At 38.7% G+C, this 24581-nt stretch overlaps 1 protein-coding gene across 6 annotated transcripts in view; it reads left to right on the forward strand.

Annotated features, from left to right (window-relative positions):
- The window catches only part of FGGY (FGGY carbohydrate kinase domain containing), a 367647-nt gene that overhangs the window by 57958 nt on the left and 285108 nt on the right, over positions 1-24581 (forward strand). For all 6 annotated transcript variants that reach the window (XM_025052081.1, XM_015595081.2, XM_025052082.1 and 3 more), the window contains one exon: positions 4039-4127. In XM_025052081.1, the coding sequence (XP_024907849.1) occupies positions 4039-4127 (89 nt within the window). The remainder of the gene's footprint in view (positions 1-4038; positions 4128-24581) is intronic.

Here is a 24581-nt window from a genome sequence, read left to right on the forward strand (position 1 = left end):
CTTTCTGAACTGGTCACCCCTACATTCTCATACTACTAGACCCTGGTGTCTCCTGACATACACTGTAGTAACACTGTTCCTCAGCGTCTAGAAGCCAGCAGAGACTTCACTGCCTCCTTGGACACCTCAGTGAGAGGGAGAGGGAGAGGGAGAGAGCTACATCTCCTTGCCATGAGACTGGGGTGGCTGCTGCCTGGCCTTGAATCTTGGATATACTGCTGTACCTCCACCCTCTGGTGAGACCTACAGCTGTGTGCCCTTTGAATAGTAGCCTCCTCCCAAGAAATGCTGTGATTTTATGAAGTAATAGATGATTTTAAAAAGTGAAGACTTGTTCCTTTGGTTGCTTTCAAGCCTGGGGGATAGCTTAGCTCAGGGGAGTGTTATTGGAATGCAGAAGTATATAGGACCAAGTTACACACCCCAAATCACAACTGATGTCTTTTTTTCTTGAAAAGACTAGTTTTTGTTAGGTGTTTGGTTAGAGAGATAGAATTAACTTATTCAGCATAGAGAGCTCCTACTTTGGACTGGACTCAGCTATCACATAATGAGATACAGCGGAAGTCCGCATGTGTCTGGGACCTGCTTGGTGCTCTCTAATCCGTCCACCATTTGTGCAGGGCAGTTGTCATCAGGTACAGAGAAGTTAAGTGAGTTTTCCAGGATTGAAAGTGAAACCTCTGAAATTTTAAAAGATATGTAAAATACGTTTGGGAGGAATTTTTGTTGTTGTTTTCTCTTGTAAAGAATGGCAATAGCCAGATGGGTGCTAGAGTAATTGGGGGGATCACTTCATAAATTATGTAAATGTCTAACCATTGTACCGTATACCCGAAACTAACATAAAATTAAAAAAAAAATTAAATTTAAAAAATCTTAAAAGTATACGCGCGCGCGCGTGCACACACACACACACACACACACACACACACACACACACAACGAATACCAGTAGCTTCCTTCATGATGCTTCCAAAGGCCAAAACCCATAGCTCTGATAGATCGAGGGCCTCAGTTGGTGACTGTTCATAGTGGGAGGAAAGAACACTCACTTGAGAGCGAGAAGCCCTGTGTGACATTGGGCTGAGCCCTTGTCATCTGAACCTCAGTTTCTACGTCTTAGTATTTGACTATTGTATATTGAAAAAAACCGCTCTGAGAAGCAAATGAGATGAGGCACATGGGAGCACTCTTGTAAACTGTGGAGGAGTATGAGAGGATAGTTACTGTGTCCTGATGTACGCTCATTGGTTACAAGAATACATTTGTCTTAGTAAGATTGAGGCCCTTGGCTAGGACTAGACTGGCTGCAGAAGTGGGGATACTGTTAGATTTTCCCACAGAACTGGATTGAAAATTCAGCCACTGGGGCTAATATGCCCTTTGGCCAATATGGCATTTGATGACAGAACACTTGTGTATCTTGTAGCCCAACATGAGACCAACATGGGATCCTCACAGATAGTGAGCATCTTGAAGTAAGGGATCAAGCTCTGAATGTTCCTTCTCATCCAGAGTCTTACTTTTCCCTCTTTCCTTTGCTGGCTAATCTCCAGACTTTGCTTTTGTAGACAAAGCAAGGGATACTGCTATTTTCTCTGAAACCACGTGCATTCTTAAGGATATCTCGTACTTCTGATTAGATGTTGTTTCTGGTTTTTCATCCTATAGAAAAGTTAAACTGGGGTCCTTGGCTTTGGTCAGTGACGCTGGAGTGGTCTCAAGAAGAAATGCCGCTCCTGGCTGCCTTGCGCCCTTACCCCCAGTGTGTGTCTTTCTGGCAAGAGGCGAAACCTCTTTTTGGCAAAGAGGTTCTCTTTGAGACATTTTGCTTGGGTTCCATTGTCCACAGCAGATGTCTACATGGCCACAGACTGAAAGCTGTTATTATGCAAGGTCTTTAATGACCCTACACAAGATCCAACAGAAGTTGTTGTCTGAATTTGGAAGATTGTTCGCTTTTGGCTGGAAGCACTGGTTGTTGATGCTCTGGTTTTATTGGTTCATTTCTGGTGACTGGCCTTGGATTGATTTCTGGAGCCCTTAGAAGGAGGCAGCCTTTTTTCCCCCTCTCCCTGAGAACTGATCACTGACTCCACAAAGCAAATGGAAAGAGAGTTTTGGGACTGACTACCCGGAAGGCACACTAGTGGTTTGACTTACATACTAGTTTCAAAGGCTACCATTTTTTTATTTTGACCTATTAGTGTATAAAGATACTACTAGTCCATAACTGTGTTAGTTATGTTTAGTCAGCTTTAAGTTTTGCTGTGTTTAACATTAATGTGTGGGTGTTCAAAGAGAAGTTTAGCCCTTTCTAGATGTGAATTCTCATCCAAATGCTTAGGAATTTAAACAAATAGCAACAATAGAAAATAGGCTGTTTACATTAGAACCCTTTAGATGTTACAGTTGTTTTAATGGCACCAGATAACTGTTTCTCTGCTGTGCATAGATGTCTGTGTTCATATAGTACTGATAGGGAAGGAGGAAAGAGGAAGAGTGTATATATTTTAGGGCAAATGTAGATAAAGGCCAGTTACATATCTGTAAAATAGATATAACAACACCCAGCTGTTTTGTATCATTCTAAGGAGATAACACTTGTGGAATACGTGTTATGAAGTCTGAAGCACTCCTCAGAGGAAAGATTGGAAGGTGAAACCGAGCGTTTGTCTGGTTGTTCAACAAATATTTATTGAGTGCCTGCTATGTGTCTCCCTCTAGCATATATTGGAATATATCTCTTATGGAACTTCTGCATGGTTGCCCTCAGGGTCCCAAAGATACCCTCATGCTTATGATACCTTCCTTATTGCTGTAGCTTCCTGGGGAGGGGACAGTTGAAACCAGGACATGGAGAGTTGCCTGGGTGATAGGAAACCTTCCTTGCTACTCTTTCTGTCAGATTTACTCTTTTCTTTGTGAAGTTCTCCTTCTCTAGGTACAGAAAATGGCCACTCCACAGTTTCCAAGTTTATCTCACCTCCAGTTCCATTCACAAGCCAAAGTTAAATGACTCCACTTGGATCCTTAATCTAAATTCCTGGGAGAAGGGATATGATTGGCTCAGTTAGGTCACATATTCATCCCTGGTCTAGTTAAGGAGAGTGGAGTCGTGTAGTTTCCACCCCCCAGCTAAGGGTCCAGTCTTGTATAGGGGGAGGAGATGGGACATTCATGGGATATCATAAAACTGACAAGGTCCTTTACCTTGTAGAGCTTACAGTCTAGCAGGAAAGAAAGACATTACATGCATAATTGTGCGGTACTGTGGGTTGTATGGCAGCCAGATCTAATCTGAGTAGGAGATCTGGAAGACCTCCCCAGAGAAGGATGGATAGGGTTAACCAAAGTGGGCAGGGCAACATGGAATCGGAGGGAACAGGGTGGCAGGTGAGGAATGAATGTTTCAGGCAGAATCAGCAGAGAGAAGAAAAAGCCTAGGGGCAAGAAAAACTAACCACATTGGCAGTATGTGGAAGCAACTGGAAGAAACAATTGTTTAAACAGTTTACAAGAATAGCTTGATTCTGTGCCATTCTTTTTGCTTAGATTGGAAGTTCTTTGAGGGCAGGGACCATCTTTCCTGTTGTCTTTGGATCCAGTTGGCATGGGAAGAATTTTATTTGGAAGGATAAATTCTGTTTTATGCAGTAGTTTCTTAGTGCGTTTTCTTCCCAGCTTATAGCTGTTCTGCTTTGAAATCTTAACTATGTCTTGACATGTATCCTCCAGCCCTTCCCTGGAAGATGGATTACATACCTTCACAGAATGTGCTTCCTACCCCTCCAGGTTGGCAAAGAGGGATCAAAGGGGAATTGTGGTCATTTTTGGAAGGATTGATAATTGCCAATTTTTCTTTCCTATATAGGTACTGCTTTTATATCATTGCCCCCTCAGCCCCTGAGCAGATGTTTTATTGGGTATTGTTGGCTATGCTTTTGTTTTGAAAAATTTGAGACATTATTGAAAGAGGAGAGGGGTAGAGAAAAAAAGCCCATAATTGATTCTAATATATATTTAATTTGGCAGAACTTGAGAGAGACTTGCTGGGATAAGGCGGGACATTTCTTTGATCTCCCAGACTTCTTATCGTGGAAGGCAACAGGTGTCACAGCACGGTATGTTAATTACAAGTTGGATATTATTTGTGCTCATCCATTCTCGAATGTCTCGGATGTATATATATTGCTTTCTTAACTTGCTTTGACTGGATGTACTGTTTGTACATCTGCATGCGATTTTGCATACTTGAAACATCTTGAATCCATCTTCTACCTCCACAACACGTGCTCAAACACCATTGTTCCTATGCGGCCTGGAATGTGGGTATCCAAGGTGAAGGCCAGTCATTGAAATTGGACACATTTGAAGGAGATGTGAACAGTCCATTGTGAAACGGACTGTTTTTCCAAAGGCACTTTTTACAGTGAGTAAAAGAAAAATATTTTTTGGCCCCTGAAGGTAAGAGATGTATTTGTTAAGGAAGCTAATTTATTGGGATGGGTGTGTTACGAACCTATTTTGCTTTTTATGTAAATGTACTTGAATCATTGCAGAGTCTAGAGGTATATATGTTGAAGCCAACAGTTTTTAATAAATTATGAATGTTATAAATAAGTATGGGCTATGTGGCAGAGTCAATTAAAAAATACTCATTGAGTGTGAAATTGTGGCTGCTTTAATGGACATTGGATGCACATATGGACACACATGCATATGTGTAATATGTATTATATATATGGACAAATATATATATATATATATGGAAATGAAATCTCAAAGTATGTATGTCTGTTGTCATCCCGACTTCAGATTTTAGGAGGTGAACAAAATGGGGGTAGCAGTGCAGGAGGGGTCTTCTCATCTTGAAAACTGGTTTTAGAATCTGTACTGAACAAATATATGAGGAGGGAGATCATTCCAGAGGATAAATGTATATATTTAGGGAGGCAGTGTTTTTTTATCTTAAAGTCAGCTCATTTAGAGAGGGCTAAATCCTCCCCATTTTCCTTTTTATTTAAACTAAAGGGAAGCTGAGAATAGGAGTACCATTTTCCTTGTGCTCTTTCTATCAAATTTTGTATGATTTGGACCTTTTCTTGTAGAGAGATGATAAGAGTTTGATAATTCGGCAGCATGGGCTTCCAGAAAGGTGATAGCAGAGGACATGCTTCACGAGCACACCATTCTTCATGCGGATTATCCTTCCCTACCACCAATGAAATGATTATTAGTCAAAGATCTCAGGGTAGTAGGAATCCACATGTGTATACAGATGGTCTCAGCAAAGGTCAGGTACTCACCCCTCTCTGCGGAGAAGGCTCTGGAGGAGTGGTCTGAACTTGACCCCAGAAGGTGCAATTAGTCACCTTTGGACTGTTATCACCACTGGGGAGGTCAGTGTGTGGGTGAAGATCTCATCTCAGACCTTCTTCTTTTGGTGTGACATCAACTGTCTGAAGTTATTTCTGGAATGACCTATCTCTAGTTTTTTTTTTTTTTTTTTACTTTTGTGCAGTAGCGAAATAAATGTTTTCATCATTTTAGCTAAATGAACCTATTAGTTAAAGCAGTGCTAACAGTGTAAGAATCAGCAACACCCCCATTCTCCTGTAAACCTGGAGGACTCAAATTTAGAACTACAGATGGAGGAGGACCTTGTTTTTTTTCTCTTTTTTTCTTGGGTATTATTCAACTCGGGCATTAACTTCCTTCCTGGTTCTCTCTGATGGTGCTAAATAGTCTACACCCCTATTTCCTGGTGTGGATGCCATATGAAGACACCAAGGAGTGGATTTTTTGAAGCTAGCTCTGGCTCAGGTAGATTTAAATGCAGTGGCATGCATACCCACTGTAGGGTCACAATGTGACTTCTAGTCCTCGATTCTGCCACACAAAAGTTCTGTCATCTTGGGCATGTCCTTTCTTTCTTTGAATCTCATTCTTCTTATCTGTAAAATGGAAATCACGATACCTACCTTGTAAGCTCATTCAGAGAGTCCTAGTAAACCACTTTTTCTAACCTAGCTTGAAATCAGCTGAATCATTTATTAAAAGCACAGATTCCTAGGGCTTCTAGTTTTAAGCCTACAGAAGCAGAAATCTCCATGTGGTACCTGGGGATTTGTGCATTTTAACAAGTGCCCCAGGTGCTTATGTGATCAGGTAATTTTGGACAATATCACCTAATAGAAATGCATGAAAGTAATATGGGTTTCTAATCCCAAAGTAATATGGGACTTTAATCCCTGTGAGGGAGTGGAAGCATTTTAAAAGGTTTGATGCATTTGGTGAATTTAAAAATGGAGAGCTTCTTGTTGACCTATTAGAACATGCTTGGGGGCTTCCAGCCCTGCTCATGACAATCTCAAACCTTGAGGAAGCAGAAAGTTTAATGCTCAGAAATGATTTATTGGCTGTCCAGTCATCCCTGCCATTTGTTGTTGTTGTTGTTAGCTTTGACACTCATCACTCATTCTGTTTTTATTAGTACAGATTTTCAATCCTTCCCCCCCACCCCCCGCCCCTTGACTGTACTTGGATACTTGCAGGCACCATCAGAGACCTCTCTCTAGGTGCCCTCTTTTCTAGAGCACAATCTATGGACCTTGGACACCAGGCACCGAGTTCCTCTCACAAAGGTGGTTGCCCTCTCCTTGGCATACCTATCTCTTATATTTGTCTTTCTCTCCTATTGTTTCCTTAATCTTCAGTTCTTTCTCCCTTCTCCATTCCAACCTACTTGATCTGGGTGAAACCAGTAACCACTCTGAACTTTCTTGATTGTGCAATTAGATAATGACAACAGTCACCCATAGGTTTAGTGTGTTGGACTGAGTGAGGTAACAGTAAAACTTCCAACGCATTGCTGAGAAATTTTTTGAAGGAATTAGCTATTTTTTTTGGTTTTATTTCTCTATCAATTTTGGCAGGGAGTCTTTGTGTTAAGTTTCTGGCATAGCAGAAAGAGAGAAATCTTTGTACTCAGACTGACCTGGGTTTAGTGTCTTCACTGTGTACTGTCTGCAAGAACCTGGAGCGAATTCCTGACCCCTGCCAAACCCCCCAGCCTCAGGTCCTCATCTGGATGTCTTCCCAGGGTTATTGATGGTCTAAGCGTTACTGGGGGGATAAAAGGTGTAGCACATAATGTTTAAACAATGCATGGTTCTTTTAATGAAAATCCCCATTGTCCTTTCTTCTAGAATAAGGAAGATGAGGGTCTGAAATTGAATATGCCAATGCCAAAAAAAACTCTGGGCAGTAAAGCATGAACTTGGCATCTTCTGAGCCAAGGAGAGGTTCAAATTTGGTGTTTATTTGGCTCTTATTGTGATTGTTTTAGGAGGCTTTGGGGAAATGAGTGCCAAAAAGACTAGAGGGTGGTTTTTTTTTTCCTTTTATTATTTTAGTGAAGTCAAGGTTAAAAAGTGATTGGATTTCACCTTGTTGTAAAGCTTTCAGACTTGATTTTGGCAGTGGCCGTGTGTAAGAAGTCCTCCTTCTCCCTTCTCTTATCTGTTTTTCTCTCCTACCCTTCTTGTGTTTTCCCCCCACCTTCCCTTTCGTTATCGTTCTCATCCTCCAAAATATGGCAGCTACTCTCATTTATCTGGGTCACTGAGAAAATCACCACCTGGCATATGAGTAATTTGTAATTCAGCTCCATTCTTTTTATGATATTAATGAAAATAATTATTACTTTTTTTGTTATTAGTAATTATAATTAGGTAATTATCATTGATCGTATGCCTTCTCTTTATCTGTTCTAGGCATATTATCAAATATGAGCTCCATTAGTCCCGGAAACCATCAGTTAAAGCAGGTGGTAGTGTTACCATTTTGTAATTCAAGAACTGAAGCTTAATGTTTTGCAACATTCTAGCTTTTGAATGGGTAACTGTCCAGAATTTGGGTAACAGGAGAAATGAGAAGTCAGAAATTTGAATAACAAAATTTTGCTCATCAGACAGAAACATATTTTGATATATACATCCTCATTCTAAAGAGATTTGAAGGGACTGATAATAAAATAAGAAAAAAGCACTGATAAATTTTAAAAAATCACCATGAAGTGAAAATATTAAAAGAATAACTAAGGTGAATCTACGAGCTTCATAGAAACTATTAGATTCTTTATAATTACTAATAGGTTTGTTTCCAAGCTTCTTAGCGGCCAAAGCAAAGATTAGAACATAATCAAGATTAACTGAGTAGATGAATAGGAACCTGATGCTGTTCAGAAATAGAACTCAGAAAATACTGGGGTCTGAGAGAAATTTCTCATAGATTATCAAGGGGATAAAATAGTCTATAAATATTTTATAGATTATTCTATAAATATTCTATAAATTATTTAAGTGTGTTCTATTAAATTCAATTATAATTTCAAATAGACTTTATTTTAAAAGTTTTAGATTTACAGAAAAATTGTGATGATGGTATAAGAGAGTTTATATACTTGTTACCTAATCTCTTCTATTATTAATCTTTTAAATTAGTGTGATATATTTGTCACAATCAGTGAACCAGTACTGATAGATTATCATCAACTAAATTCTATACTTTATTCATATTTCTTTAGTTTTTTCCTCATAGCCTTTTTCTGTTCCAGGATTCTATCTAGATTACCATATACATTCAGTCGTGTCTCCTTAGACTCTTCTTGGTTGTGACAGTTTCTCAACTTTGTTTTTGATGGCCTTGGCAGTTTTGAAGAGTGCTGGTCGTGTATATTATAGCATGTTCCTCTGTGGGATGTTTTGGTCTGATGTTTTTCTCATGATGAGACTCAGGTAGTATATTTTGTGGGGAAGACCATTCTGAGATGTGTACCATTCTCATTACAGCTCATCAAGGGTATGTACTATCTGTATGACTTGTTGATGTTGACCTTGATCACCTGACCATTGTACTGTTTGTCAGGTGTCTCTCCCGTAAAGTTACTCCTCCTCTTCTATTTCGTACTCTTTGGAAGGAAGTCATTATGCACAGCCCACAGTTAAGGAGTAGGGAATTACGTTTCACCTTCTTGGGGACAGAGTATCTACATACATTATTTTGAATTATTCTGTGTGGGAGATTTGTCTATTCTCAACCCATTTATTTGTATTGCTTTGGACTAAAAGAAATTGATGACCAGGTTCCTTATGTACAAGAGACACTTTGGTAAGTTTTCTTAAGAATTCACATGTTAGAATTTCTGAGACTTCAATGGCATTTGGAAAAATGGTTGAATTTCTGGAATTACAGTTTTATTTCTCTCATATTTCTTTATATGATATATTTATTTTCCCTTCCTTCTTCTCCACTACAATGTCCAATTCTGTGTCAGTTGTCAGAAAATATCCCATTTTCTATGTTAAAGAGATGAATTTATGGTTTTTAGAAATTATAATCTTTTAAAATAGCAACTATTTTCCTGGTTTGTGTGGTTCTCTATGTTTTGGGTTTATAAGGGATATTGTTGTATTATTATTTTTCTCATGGTTATTTGCTAACCTGTCAGGAGAAGATTATAGTTGGATTATTGATCTACGTCTGTAGTTATTTTCCAAGTAGTATCGCCAGGATCTCAAAAATAAATATCATTATTTAGACTCTTATTCTACCGTTTTTAATTTTTTAGTTGTAAACTTACTTTGTACAACTTATTTTATACTTATTATATTACGGTATTTTCCATGTCAATAAATATTATCTGAAAGTATATTTTCGATACCTGTATAATATTCTATCCTATGTCAGTATAATATGTCTGTGTCAATTTTGCCAAATTTTTAGACTTAAAATGGTATCGTATTTTAATTTGCATTTTTGGAATATTAAATGCAATTTTCCCTATATTTATCAACCACTTATTAATTTTTGCCAATTAATGTCAGTTACTATGTCAATTAATATTACATATGTCAATTACCTATGTATGCCAATTATTAATATTTATTGTGGATTTCAGTGTTTCCTTAAATATTGGTGAGATCTGATTTTTTTTTTGTTTTTGGTTTAGTATATTCCCTAGGTGTTTTGAAAAAATTTTAAATCTACAGAAAAGTTGAGAAAATGGTATATCGAACACCATATCTCTCACTAACATTCATCAGTTATTAACATTTTGTTATATTTGTTCTCTCAAGTGCTCTGACGTACATATATGTGTTTATTTTGCTGAACAATTTGTAAATAAATTGCAAACATTACATACTTCCCTCAAATTCTGCAATGTGATCGCCCAAGAGTATGACATTCTCCTCCAAGTACCATTATCATTTAGGACAAGTAACATTAATCCTTATTATTTAAAATCCTAATAGGTATCCCTGTTGTTAAGAGTTCAAAATGCTACTCACTTTTCCTTGCCTTTGTGGTCCTGACAGATGGAGACTACATACAAAGCGTATTAGCTAAATGAAGAATGAAAATTATTTCATTATATTAGAAAATACTCTTTAACCTCTAATGTATAGAACTTCTAGTATAGTGGATGGATAATACCAGCTCACAAGTGAGGCTTAACCAGCATCTGCGTGTTCAGGGATATATGCACATGTATGAGAGGAGACCACATGCGTCAACCAGATCTCAAGTGCAGTAGCTGAGTCAGCCACATAAATGCAGACCCTGCTCCCGTGTGCTTACCTGAAGCCAAGGCTTGCAGGTTGCACCTGGGCAGAGAAAGTGAAGTGAAGGGGTAGGCTTGATGTTCTAGGTTAGACTTATCATCTTATCTTTAATATAGTAATCTTTAAAATGTGGCTTAATCCAGCCTCAACGATAAGATAAATTTCCTTTACCGCCTTGGAAAAAATCAGGTCAGGGGACGGGGTACAAAGGCAGCTGTGCTTCCTCTGGTGCTGCTCTAGTGGAGAGAGCACGTGGGTGGCAGTCTCACCATCTGTGGGCCAAGGCAGCAGCATGGAGAGGAGGGAGAAACTTCCACTGTAGCATCTGCCTCTGGTGACATGCCTGTAGTCCATATCCTTTCCTCAGTACTTGACCTCCTGATCGCCTTTCTCAGTTGTATATCCAAAATAAGAGTTGAATTTTAAAAAATCATCTTTTTGAGATACAATTCATATACATTAAATGTACCTATTTAAAGCACGTATTTCAATGGTTTTACTATACTACATTAATTTTTATGAATTGTAGTAAAATATATAGAGCATAAAATTTACCATTTTAACTGTTGTTAAGTGTACAATTCAGTGGCATTAATTAACATTCATGATGTTGAGCGACCATTACCCATCTATTTCCAAAACTTATTTTTCACCTCAAGCAGAAACTCTGTAATCATTAAGCAGTACTTCTCCATTCCTCCCTTCTCCCAGCCCAGTTAACCTCTAATCTACTTTCTACTACCATGAAGTGTATAGTCTCCTCTATGAATTTCCCTACTCTAGATGCCTCATATAAAAAGAACCATTGAGGATGTGTTCTTCTGTGTCTGGCTTATTTCACTTAGTCTAATGTTTTCAAGATTCATCTGTGTTTTAGCATGTGTCAGTATTGCCTTCCTTTTTTATGGCCGAATAATATTCCACATAGTGTATTCATATACTACATTTTGCTTTTCCGTTCTTCTGTTGATGGACTCATGATGGATTCTTGGGTTGTTTCTTCCTTTTGGCTATTGCGAATAATCCTGCAGTGAACATTGATTTATAAGTTCTCTTTGAATTTCTTTCATTTATTTTAGATGTATGTCTAGGAGTAGAATTGCTGGGTCATATGGTAGTTCTATGTTTAGCTTTCTGAGAAACCACCACTTTTCCATAGCAGCTGTGCAATTTTATATTCTCACTAGCAATGTATGAAGGTTCCATTTTCTCCACATCCTTACTGACAGTTCTTTTCCTTTTTAAAAAAATTATAGTCATCCTTATAGTTGTAGATTCTCAGTGTGTTTAAGAGTTGATAATTTAATGTTAGAAGCCTATCAAATGAATTTAGATTGTAGAGGTAACACTTTTTGGCCAGACCTTGGTTGAACTTGGTAAAGATTCCTCAGGTAGTAGGGAATCAAAACGTTCTGGAAAAAAAAAAATCATAATTATTCCTAATATTATTTATGTTGAAGTTCTTTGATTTGCATTGTTTTGTTTGTATTGAAGGATGATTTCTCACAACAATGATATAACCCTGTTTTCTGATTTCTAGGAAGAATGATTCAGTTATCCTCTCACATCAGCTTATTTTTTAATATATTTCATAGTGCTGAGAAATGGCTTATAAATATTATATTTCCTTTACCCTTATTTTTTGGAGAGAAGAGTACTTTCACTTTTTATGGAAGGTACAGGGTCCTTATCTCTTCACTGATGAATAATAGAAATCATAAAATATTCCAAATAATAGTGGCTTAAACACATAATGGTTCATTCTCTTCTGTAAATAAATCTAGATATATAGAATCTTGGGTTGCTCTGACAGTTCCATGAAGTCATCAAGGGCACAAGCTCTTTTGACATTAGGTTATCATCTAACACCCTGACTTCTATTCTCAAAGTCTCCTCATGGTCCAAGATGGTTGCTGGAATCTGTTATCAAGCCCACATTTCATGTAGTAGGAAGGTCGTGCTTATAAAAAGGATGTACCACACATCTGAGTCGGCCTTCTTTACACAACCTTTTTAGATGATCTGCATAATACTTCTGTTTGCATATCATTGGCTAACACTTAAGTTTGTGATCCTACCTCACTAGAGTCCATCTAATAAGCTTTTAGCTGGACACATTGCTACCTGAATAAAATTGGTTTCTCTTATTGCTAAAGAACAAACAGCACTAATGTGGGGCAGGTAAAAAGACTTTTCTTTTTTTCATTAAATTACAATGACTAATATCACAGATACCAATTTATAATCCTCTATGATAGTGATGAGGAGAGTGAGGGCTATGGAGGTCATGGAGGTGGTGATATATAGTTGGAAGCAACTGTAGCTCACAATTTCCGTCATTCATTCACTCACTCACTCATTCACTTATTCCTTGTACACACACACACACACACACAGAACCTAAGAAGTATTCTTTCTCTAATCTAGCAGTAGCTAGGTACACATTTATTTAACTATTCAAATCCATGTAAAGGCTGGAGCCAAATAGACCTTAGCTCCAAGGTTTCCCACTTATCAGCTGGGTGAATTTGGGCAAGTCATTCTGTTCTTCTCAATCCCAGTTTCCTCTTGTGATTGAAGAAGGACAGAAAATAAATGAAGCACCATGAGTAAAACCTCTAGCCAGTTTTTGCTACGTAGTAGTAGTATACAAGAACGTCTACTTCGATTTATCTTTCCCTTCAGTTTTAATTCTTGATTCTTATTTTTAAAATTTAAGGCGAATCTATATTTAGTTAAATAACTTGCCAGTGGAGTGCAGAGGACGGGCCATTTAGAAACCAAAAAACCTGATTGACAGTCATTCTCCCTTGTTTGGGAATTTCGTCTTGGCTTCCTGTGGATGTGATCAGGATCCAGTGAATCATGGAGTGTGAGTGTCACCCAAGGTCTCAGAGCTATTGTGGGTGTGAAGAAATGGGTATGTGCCAGGAGATGGCAGACTGGTCAGTGTTCAGAGACTAAAAGTCTGGGGAGGGCAAGAGAAAATGGAATATGCTGGGTCAGTCCAGGGGCATTAGGGAGAGCGGGGCATTAACATCCTGGCTTCTCATTCATGCCTATCAGAAAGAAACATCAGAATGAAGGCACAGATTCTCCGTGTCTGGAAGATCTCCCGTCTACCCTGCACTCAAGCTTAACTATCAGATCACCGCCTGTCCCTCTTTATCTACTATGTTGAGACAAGCTCTGAGGAGGGTGGAGGTTTCTTCTTTTACTTTCCATCAGTATAGAAAATCTGGATAGAAAAGGTTAAGAACTACTACATTCGGATAACAATGTATGATCTCGGGTAGTTGTGATGTGCATCCTTCGTTAAAAAACTGGTCTGAATTTGCTCAATTTATATGGTTTTTTTAGATCTCTGCTGTGTACATGTAGATACGAATTTTGTATGCTTGAAAGATGATAGCCAGTATGACTGTAATTTTCCAACTGAGCAACAATATAGCTTTTCTTTTACTTAATATTTTTTTCTGAGCTCTTGAATCACTTTTAGAATTTAATCCCATTTGCTCTTTCAATATGATACAGCACAGTGATTCCTGAATAGGATTCCTCATTTACAAATAGCCTGATGGTATGCTCTCTGCCGAAAATGCTTTGAAACTGTAAAAGTGCTAAAAAAAAAAAAAAAAAACCAAATGTAAGGGAAATCTCATTTTCCAGGCTACAAAACTGAATCGCAGAAGGGTCAGACTCTGAGGTTGAAACTAGTGAGTGGAGTAGGAGTTGGATTTGGATTTTAAGGAGGGCATCCTCACATCATACATTATTGAGGAGTCTTTCCCTGACCTAAGAAGGCCTCCCTCAGGGTGGGCAGGGCATCTCAACCTCTGTGGACTCTCAAATCGGTTGCCTATCCAGGTGGCTGCCTCTTTTGTGAACTTTATTATTGGACATTTTGAATAATCTGTGCCTGTGCGATTCTGGTAGCTCTAAGTTTTGGTCAATCTGATTAAAGGTATAAGTATTCAGCCTTGGAGCCCATGGTACTGTCAGGGCCGTGTTCAGGACCTACACCGTAAGGTACATGAGGTGGTGTGGTTCGCAAGTTTAAATGCATGTCTCTGGGTCAGTCGGATAACCCCTGCTCCCAGGGCACTCAGTTTCTTTTCCTGCAAAATTTGGTAGTTGGATTAGGTGATACATTTAGACCCTCTGGGACCGAAGTTCTGAGTCTGTCAGATGCAACAGTGTTGACCAAAGTCTCTTTGGGGATTCTTTCTTAAAACTCATTCCTTTGAAAAAGTATTGCTAAAGTCTAACATTAAAATTCAATCCTTTGGGATATAATTTAGTATTAAAATGCTATACCCTTTTCTTCTCTCTCTTTTTTTTATTTCTCTTCTTTACTTCTATTTAGTTTTTTTAACATGTCCCTTTTTTTTCTTGTTTCTTGATTTTCCTTTCTTCTCTCTAAACTATTGTCAAGGGCCTTTGAAGAGAATTCTTAAATGTTATTAAGAAATTGCAGTCAAGGAGCCCTTTGTTCCCAAGTCATTTAGAAGATTGCTTTTCCTTTTGTTAAATACAAAAAATTGTCAACCTATATTGTTAACGTGTGCCCACAACCACATTCACCAATAAAAAGTGTCAGCTCTCATTATTGCCCAGATATTATTCTTTTCAAAAGCTGAGCACTCTCCCCAGGCTTTCCAAACAGTCTTCAGCTCATTCATCTTCCTGGTTTTGTTACATTTTGAACCTCTCTGGGTCTATATAGGGTGGCAGCCTGTCTTTTAAAAATTAATGAGTTCCAAATGCCATTCAAACCTATTTCCGCCCTCAACCTCCTGCTCCCCTCTCCAGCCCTGCCTGTTAGAGTCTTATATTCTATATAAATATTGAGCTAGAGATAGTTTCTAGAGAAGCGTGTGGACTTTTAATTAACACTGACAGCCTGTCTGCTTAGGATTGTGCTCTGCTGTCTCCATGGAAAAGTCAGGCAGGTCAGTATGTAGAGGGGAGGGAGGCTATGCAGTGGATACGTTCCTGGCGGCTGGCCCTAGAGACACTGAACTCTGAGCCAACCATGAAGTCATTTTGAATTTAAGGAGTCTTGCTAATCCAAGGCAATGTGTCTTAATTTGACAAAGTAAAGGCTGCCCGATAAGCAACCCTAACTACAAGTTCTGTGAAACTGGGGGTGTTTGTAAGTTTAGATTGTGCTAGAGAAATGTGGTGATGTGGAAGAATGGGCTCATTTTCTTCTGTTTACTCCCTTTCCCACCCCAGCCCCCTCTTCTCTCCTCTTTTCTCTCTCTCTTACTTACTTTGGCCCAGTTCAGCCCTGCAGTCTGGCCTCTGCAGTGGCTTGATGTGAAATTTGAGAAACATATGTAGTTTTCTATTTCAGGAAAATGAGCTCAGGGATTGAGAGTGAGAGTGTGTGTGCGTGTGCGTGTGTGTGTGTGTGTGTGTGTGTGTGTGTGTGTTTTGTTGGCTGTTAAGCTCTGATCTTGCCCAGTGTGGTTTTTTGATGATGGGAAAGAGGCTTCGAAGTGTTTTTTATCAGAATTTCTTACAACAAACTTTAAGGCTCGGTTTCTTTAGTTGGGCCTCCCACCCCCTCCCGGCCCATGACACAATGTCATCTATTCTGTCAGAAGTACGAAGAAATGCACATTGTTCCTATTACAATCAATTCATTGCTGCTGGCACACAAATATACAAAAATGGCCACTGTGTCTGTCCTTCACAAAAGCTATTTTAAATGTAGTTCAGTGGAGGACCAGGGATCTGCATACCGTTGCCCATAAGGGAAAAGCGATCCCTGGGGGAGAAGTCTGCCTTTGTTTTGCCTTGGAAGGGCTAGTATTCTTCTTTGTTCTAGAGGTGAATGCCAACACTGGGCTCAGTGCCCTGTAAACCAAACTTCATTGATCCAGCCATGCAAAGGATGTGTGGACCAGCATCACTGGCATGTTGAGAGAAGGGCTGAGCAGGGTGGGCCAGGATGAGTGGGCCGGGGTGAGACTGGCGCAGATGCCGGCTGAGAGTTGGGGAGGCAGGAGGTGGGCTCACTCACAGCATTCTGGTCAGGTCTGACCTGCCCCATGTCTGAGGGTCTGTGGCCCTTGGAAGCTTCTCATTCTTAGTGGAGGAAGACTCCTTGACTTGTGGTTATCCACTAGACATGAGCTTTCTGAATATAGTAGCATGTCTGTTTTCATTTTTATATCTGGGGGGTGCTCCCTGAATTCATAAGAGAATGATGCACTGATGGAAGTCTCCATAGGTTATGCTGGGGGTACAGAGACGGGATCTATCTACCCACCCCCAGGGCGGGGTGGTGTAGGGGGAATGAAGAAGGAGAAAACATGGGAAAGGTATATCCGCAGGGAAGGGAGCTGCCATTCCTGGCAGAATGCATGTAACACTGTTTTATCCTTACAGTATGCCATTTTTACAAATGAGAAAACCAAGACTCAGAGAGGTCAAGGAACATTTTCAAGATCACACAGCTACTAAGGAACAGAGGTTGGATCTGAACATGGGTTTGTGTGGCTCCAAATCCATGTATGTCCCTTACTGTGGCCCATCTTTCTCTCAGGGGAGAATGGATGGGAGTCCTGGTTCCTCTCACATTGCACTCATTTCCACCTCCTTTTTTGTCTTATAGGTGAACTGACCATCTCCCCCTGGCCCTAAGATCTGATCTTTGTTGAAAAAGTTTGGGAAACTTTAAGAGGCTTTCAGGTAGTGGCCAAGGTGGGCTTTCCATAAAGTGAACACAGTGAAGCTTAAGCTTTAGGGCCCCTCACTTGCATGGGCCCTTGTGAGTACTGGTAGTTGTTGGGAATTGTAGAATTGGGAGGGTATGAACTCAGGAAGCATTTCTATGGAGGTGTTTCTGATCTTAGAAAAGGGGGACATAAATCCCCAAAGCTCAGTTACTTGTTTTAAGTTTCTCCTTATTATAAATATTCATCATTGCACCTGATTTTGTACTCATACTTTTGTATTCCTTTTCTTATGTAGTCCCCCATATAAAAGCTTCAGATCCTTTATTTGCCCTGGGAAATGGTATGAGAGCATCTTTCATGGAGGAAGTAATGGGAACTCAAGGAGCAGAGGTTGAGTTTGAGCTCTGGGGTAACATGGCATCTCTGGGACTTACTGGGTGACCTTGAGCAAGTGATTTACTTTTTCTACACTTTATTTTCCTTATTGGTACCTCATGGGTTTGTTATGGGGATTGAAAGGTTTCACGTATATAGAGCTTCTAGTACAGCATGCCGAGGACTCAATAAATGTTAGCTGCCCAAAGTGCTATGATTGTTATACAATAACAATTTGTATATGAGACCCATCTAGATGGACCTTAAACCAGTGTCTGCCATTAACACATTGACCTTCTGGAGGGTGTAGTGCAGGGACAACTGTAGACTTAGATTACAAAACCCACTTTATGCATTTATTTCATTATCATCTTTGACCATCATTACTTTATGCATTTATTTCATTATCATCTTTGACCATCATCCAAATGGCTTCAAATAAATTTTTCTTATATGGAAAACTGGTCCTTTTTTTTCACAGAACCGAGATGTGAGCTATCTTTATCTCCTGCCAGTTTTCATCACACACCAACATTCCAGCCACATCAGAAATCTTGTGGATCTCTGTGCAAGCCAGGCTTTTTCATATCTTCTTGCCTTTGCATACACTGTTCCCTCTCTCCAGGATTTCTTTTCTTCCTGAATTGTTTCTCATTCTTCAGGACCTTCTTAAACATCAGGTTATTTGTGAAGCTCTTGGGACTCCCTGGGGCAGTTAGACACTCCCTGTTCATTGTTCCTATAGTTCTTCTAGCACTTCCCTCATTGTACTGTAATTATTTCTCTGCATTTATTTTTCTTCTACTGGTCTGAGAACTCTTTGGACGAAGAAACCACCATTTATTCACCTTCCTAGCCCCTAGTACAGAGTGTATGATACATATTAGGTGCTGAGAAATTTGGGGCGTTGATCGAAAAGATTTTTTCTTCCCATGCCATTATATTTGAAAAGCCATAATAGTTTGCTCCAGAAAAGCTATATATATAGTATGATGCACAGAATCATGTTTTTCCATTGGTTGCTACTTCAGTTTAAGAAATGTTTTTAATGCCCGATTGATCTCTATTTGGAAATGACTTTTAGCCTTTTCATTTTGTTTCTCTGCCTTTAATCCTCTGATTTAAGCAGATAATAACTTTTTAAACAACTAAAGTGTGTCTTCCTGGCTAGACTGTAACTTCATGAGTGCACTATCTTATATATGTGGTCTACAGCTCTATCCCTAAGTCCCCACACAGAGACTGGTACAGAGTAATGATTCAAGAGATAGAATAAAGTATAATAATATTAGTATTGGTAGTTTATACTAGTAACAGAGTAGTTAACATGTGCCGGTTCTGTTGTGAGCACTTGAGGTACGCTAGCCCCTTCCATCCTCCCAGTAGCCCTTATGTGATATGTTTTATGATTATCATGTATTATTTATAGATAAGAAAATTGAGGTTCAGAGAGGCCAAGGAACTTGTTCAAGTTTACATGGTTAATGAGCTACAGAACTGGGATTTGAACTCAGGTAGTAGACTGTAGAATCCAGGCTTTTTACCACAATGGCATTCTGCCTCTGATTAGTACTAATTACCTCAATACTTGTTTCTTAACTGATTATTAAGGGACTCTAACACAGACCTATTTTTCTAAAGTAAAGAGTTCATTTGGTAGTTGATTATTCACCCTAAATCAGTGTTTCTCAAAGTGTGGTCCCCAGATCAGTAGCATGAACATCACCTGGAAATATATTAGAAATAAAAATTGTCTGGCCTCACCCTCACCTACCAAATTAGAAACTCAGGGAGTGGGACCCGTAGATCAGTATTTTAACAAATCCTCCAGGAGGTTCTGATGTATGTTAATATTTGAGAACAGCTTCCTAAGACTAAATTATTTTCTCTAGAATTTTGCCCTTTCTTTTGCTTTATTCTATTTTTCTTTTAGGGTAGAAAACAATGACATTTTTTTTTCTGGGTTTATTGAGGTATAATAGATATAGAACATTGTGTGTTTAAGGTACAAGTTGTGTTGATTTGATACACTTAACATGTTGCAAAATGAACATCTCCATCATGTCACATAATTACCATTTCTTTTTTGTGTTGGGAACATTTAAGATTTACTCTCAGCGACTTTTAAGTATATAGTACAGCGTTGTTAACTATAATCACCATGTTGTGCATTAGATCCCTTTTGACCAGAACCTCTCCATTTCCCCCATTCCAGCCCCTGGCAACCACTATTCTACTCTCTGTATGAGTTTGGCTTTTCCAGATTCCACATGTAAGTGATAATCATAGAGTATTTGTCTTACTCTGTCTGACTTATTTCACTTAGCACAATGCCTTTGATGTCCATCCATGTTGTTGCAAATGGCAAGATTTCCTTCTTTCTCATGGCTGAATAATATTTCATTGTATGTGTTCATGTGTGTATACCACTCTTCATATATTCATCCACTGACAGACACAGATTTTTTCCATAACTTGGCTATTGTGAATAATGCTGCAGTGAACGTAGGAGCACAGATATCTCTTCAAGATCCTGTTTTCATTTTTTTGTTTTAATATACCCAGAAGTGAGATTGCTGGATCTTATGGTAGTTCTACTTATAATTTTTTGAAGGAAATTCCATACTGTTTTCCATAGTGGCTAATTTACATTCCCAGCAACAGTGCACAAAGGTACCCTTTTCTCCACACGCTTGCCAGTACTTACTATATCTTGTCTTTTCAGTGATACTTTTAGGCTTTTCTTAAAATGAGTCATACTTTCTGGGTATCTCACCTCCGTGTATTCCTGAGTTTTGTGACATTTATGTGGGGGACTAAGCTCTAGCCTCAGTGAATATTTGGCTAAGCTTCCTGAGAGATTTCAAAATATTGGGTGTGTCTGTAGCTTAATGATTTTTTTTCAGCGCTGATGGATTTCAGGATCCAGGAATTTAAAGAATAGGCTACCCCCTCCATCCAGCCCTTCTCTCTCAGGTTTCCCTAACTGGAGGGTGAAGAAGGATCCCAGAGATGCAGGGATAACAGAGAAAGGGGAGGTAGCAGGGTCAGTGAATGGGGAACGAGGGCTTCATGTCATCTCACTTCCCAGAAATATCCTCGGCCCCTATAGACTCTTGAGTTACACATAGTAGGAAAAAAAGAACACTGGACTTTGAATGGGACTTGGAATCATGGTTCAGCCTCTTTACATATGTGGTTTTAGGAGACTGGCCTTGCCGATAGGCAGTTAGTTCTTTTATCTGTAAGATGAAGATACTATTACCTACTTCATGATGACGATGTGAGGATTTACTGAGGCATATTATGAATATTTAAGTCATACTGGTTGTGTTGAGGGGAAGCCATAATAGCTAAATTTAATCACTAGCATCTTCATGAGAGAGTGATCTAAGAAATGGATTGTAGGTTTTACAAAGCAACAAGAACTCCAGAGCCCTCCAAAATAGCTGCTATTCCCAGGACCAGAATTCTGGGAGGTCCAGTTCCAGAGAAAACCAAGCACCAGGTTGAACACTTTATGTCTTAGATCTCCTTGTTTTCAAAAAGGTATCTAAAAGTGATTTAACAATGTCAGGATTTAGACTTAAGGTCTGTGCGTGCACACGCGTGTGCGTATGTGTGTGTGTGTGTGTGTGTGCATGTGTGAAAGAGGCCATTGCTACACGTCAAAACCTAAGAACTATAAAAATATTGATGCAACTGTCAGAGGTACATGGTATTTGACCTTCTATTAATAAAGACAAATTATTGCATTTCTGTGATATTTGAGTCTGCAGGAACTTCCCTTAATTCCACTGGTATTCCATTCCACAGCTACCAGGGCTATGGGGATGAAGGACACAGGGTTGTGTTTCTGATTTATGAGGTGGAATATTAGTCTGATTTACTAAACTGAAAGTCAGAGACGTTCGGATAGCAACACAGTGAAACTTCTTGAATGATAACAGCCACAGAAACAACTCAAGTCTTTGGTGGCATAGCAATAATTTTGACCAGATGTTATCCACAGAATAAAATATAAGCCATGGGGGAAAAATAAGTAAGTAAACACAAATAAATAGAGGTCGAGGAAGATACTGAACAGTTTAATCTGGAAGCAGATGGACTTTGAGAGAGATTTTTTGGTGACATTTGCAGGATGTAGGCAATGGAGTGTTCCTCTGCTGTTTGCCAACACCATCCCACTTCATAGATTGTTGCTTTTCATCCAGATGTTATGGTGGGTCATGCCAGCATAGAAGAGCAGAGAAGTATACCCTGCATTACTTAAAAGAAGTCTCAGCTTCCACAGGATAGCATTTTTATTTTTCACCCTTGCCTTTGCCCCATTCAGAAAGAGCACTTTGTAATCAGCTCATCTAAGCCTCAGACTTCAAAGGGAGCTCATTCTTGTTTGACAACAGTCACATCCACTTTTGCCAACTCTTTGACCTTTAGAATAACATGCACTTAGGTCTGACCTGTCAACTATAAAAATCCATCCAGATCAAGGACTCAGTATTTTCAAGAGCACATCTAAGGGATGGGGGCCCTTCTAATTTTGTTTTTCTAGGACTCGTCTTGGGAGAAACCAGCTGCTGCTCCTAGTCTTAATGAGATGTGACTATAGAAGGGATGAGTTTGTGAGACCTCAACTTACATGATGATCCTGTACCCTTTTATTACAAGTTGCACATGATATTTTTAGCTACTCAAGTCAGCATTTTTCTCCAGCTGCAGTCAATTTTATCTAATTCCTGTTGATCATGATCATTTGACTGTAAAAGTATAAAAAGGAAAAAAGAAGAATTTCCAAAGACCATTTGCCATGGGGAAAATAGGATATGTTGACCTTTCCACTTATGTCCATTTGGGGCTTTTGGTCGTGAGAGTCAGTTCCAGAACCTGATTGGTTAATTAGAACAATTAACTTTCTGATACAGCTTGTTCATGGCTTTGCGCAATGGCGGTAATATTACTTTAGGTTTGTGTCGTCCCCGTCTTCTTAAAAAACTCAAAGCAGTGTCCCTTTCTGTAATCCCTTTGTTCCCAAAGTACATCTGAGACGTTGTATGTGGTTTCAAAATGTAAGCGCATCATCATGAAGGATAAATGAATGTGATGATGGTGTGGGAATCATACCTTATTAAAAGAAAGGGAAAGAGGAAGCCAGTTAAGTTTCCAATGGCTATTAGCTATGAGGCATTTTTTGTACCTCAGTCTCTTCATTTAAATTGTGGGAATAATAATAGTACCTATTTCATAGGGTTATTGTGACTGTCAATTGTGTTAATACATGTATTTACATAGCAATGCTGATAAGTTCTCAATAAATGCTGTTGTTTGTATTAGTTTTAGAGTCAGTCAAATATGAGTTTAAATACCCCCTCTATCACTTGTTATGTGGTCTTGGGAATTAACGGTATCGATCTACGTGGTTGCTATTTTTTGAATATTAACATAATAAATGCCAGACATTATATTAGATACTTTGTATAGGTATTTCATTTCTCTCTTAATTCTTTCTTTAACTTTCTGAGATAGGTATGATCATACTCATCTTATAGATGGCTAAGGTAAGACTTAGAGAAGTCATGGAATCTGCCCAAAGTAACAGAGATAGCTTAGTGGGAAAACTGACTCTCTAAAGTGCTTGTTCTTGGTTACCTATTTAGATTCCCGAACCATACCTTTATTGTTTGTAATGGAAATAACAGTAGCTCTTTGTAAGGATTAGGTATTGTACATGAAGTGCTTGACATTTACTGGGCACTCTTGACATGATGCACTGTGATATTATCATCTTCAATTAGAGCTTTCTATGCAATAGGATTTTCCTTTTTCTGTTCCTCGTGCCATATATATATTTGTATGCATTGAAGGAGCATTCTTAAGGATTCGTAAGGGTTCTTGCATTTCTGAGAACTTTAGAATCACACATATAATATGGTGCCGTGTACACTTGGGTATCCGTGTGTATGTATACTTTCCAGCCATCTAGAAGTGGATGGATACTATATAGGGGTACTATGTAAGGAAAATTGCAAGTCTTTAAAATCATGGACTCAAACCTGAAAGTGTTTTGCCCTCAATGTTTTGCTTTTCTGTTTATTCTGAAAGTTGTTAAGGAAACTGGCTCAGCTAAAGCCAAGCATTTAGGAATCAAATAAGTTTGGATGGGCAGGGTGGAGTCAGCATTATACATACAGTTTGGCACTCAGAAGCAACAATAATCCTTTAGACTGGTATGTACAAATGTAATATATTCCATTATGTTTTAGCCTATATTCCCTGCCTTAGTAAGTGAAAACACTGTAAAGTTGGACTGTAGGCCACTGCCTCATTTTTTTCCTTCCATAGTCACATCTTCCATGTTGAAGGATCAACACCCACTTCCTTCATTTATTCAATTATGCATTAACTCCTTAACCCTCTTCAATGTAACTGCATCCCTACCATCCACCCTAGATGGATTGCCATCCACTGATAATTTTTTTATTGGTATTTCTGTCATAAACATACAGCCCAGACACATCTGCTCACCTGACTATCACTCTCATATCCTCCAGAGACATATAGTTTTAAGGAATTGTCCTCTTGTAGTTTGTAAGTTTAAAGTCTGTAATATTGTTTAGCGGGAACAAAATATGTTTCAGGAACTTCATTTTTCTCTAACACTTTCATTTTATGTACTCTTTATATTTTTAAAAAACTTGTATCAGTTGATTTATCAATGTGAATCAGTATTCTTATACACAATTTTTGAGTTTTCCTTGTGAAATATGGAGATTGTAAGGTTGACATTCTACTTTTATTTCATCTTTGTAAGATATAAAGAATTCCTAAATAGAACTTTTCCTTGAAGATTTTTGATATAAGTGGAACTAAATTATTATTGTTTTAT

The sequence above is a fragment of the Pteropus alecto genome, unplaced genomic scaffold (assembly GCF_000325575.1).
Source record: "Pteropus alecto unplaced genomic scaffold, ASM32557v1 scaffold25, whole genome shotgun sequence".
NCBI lineage: Eukaryota > Metazoa > Chordata > Mammalia > Chiroptera > Pteropodidae > Pteropus > Pteropus alecto.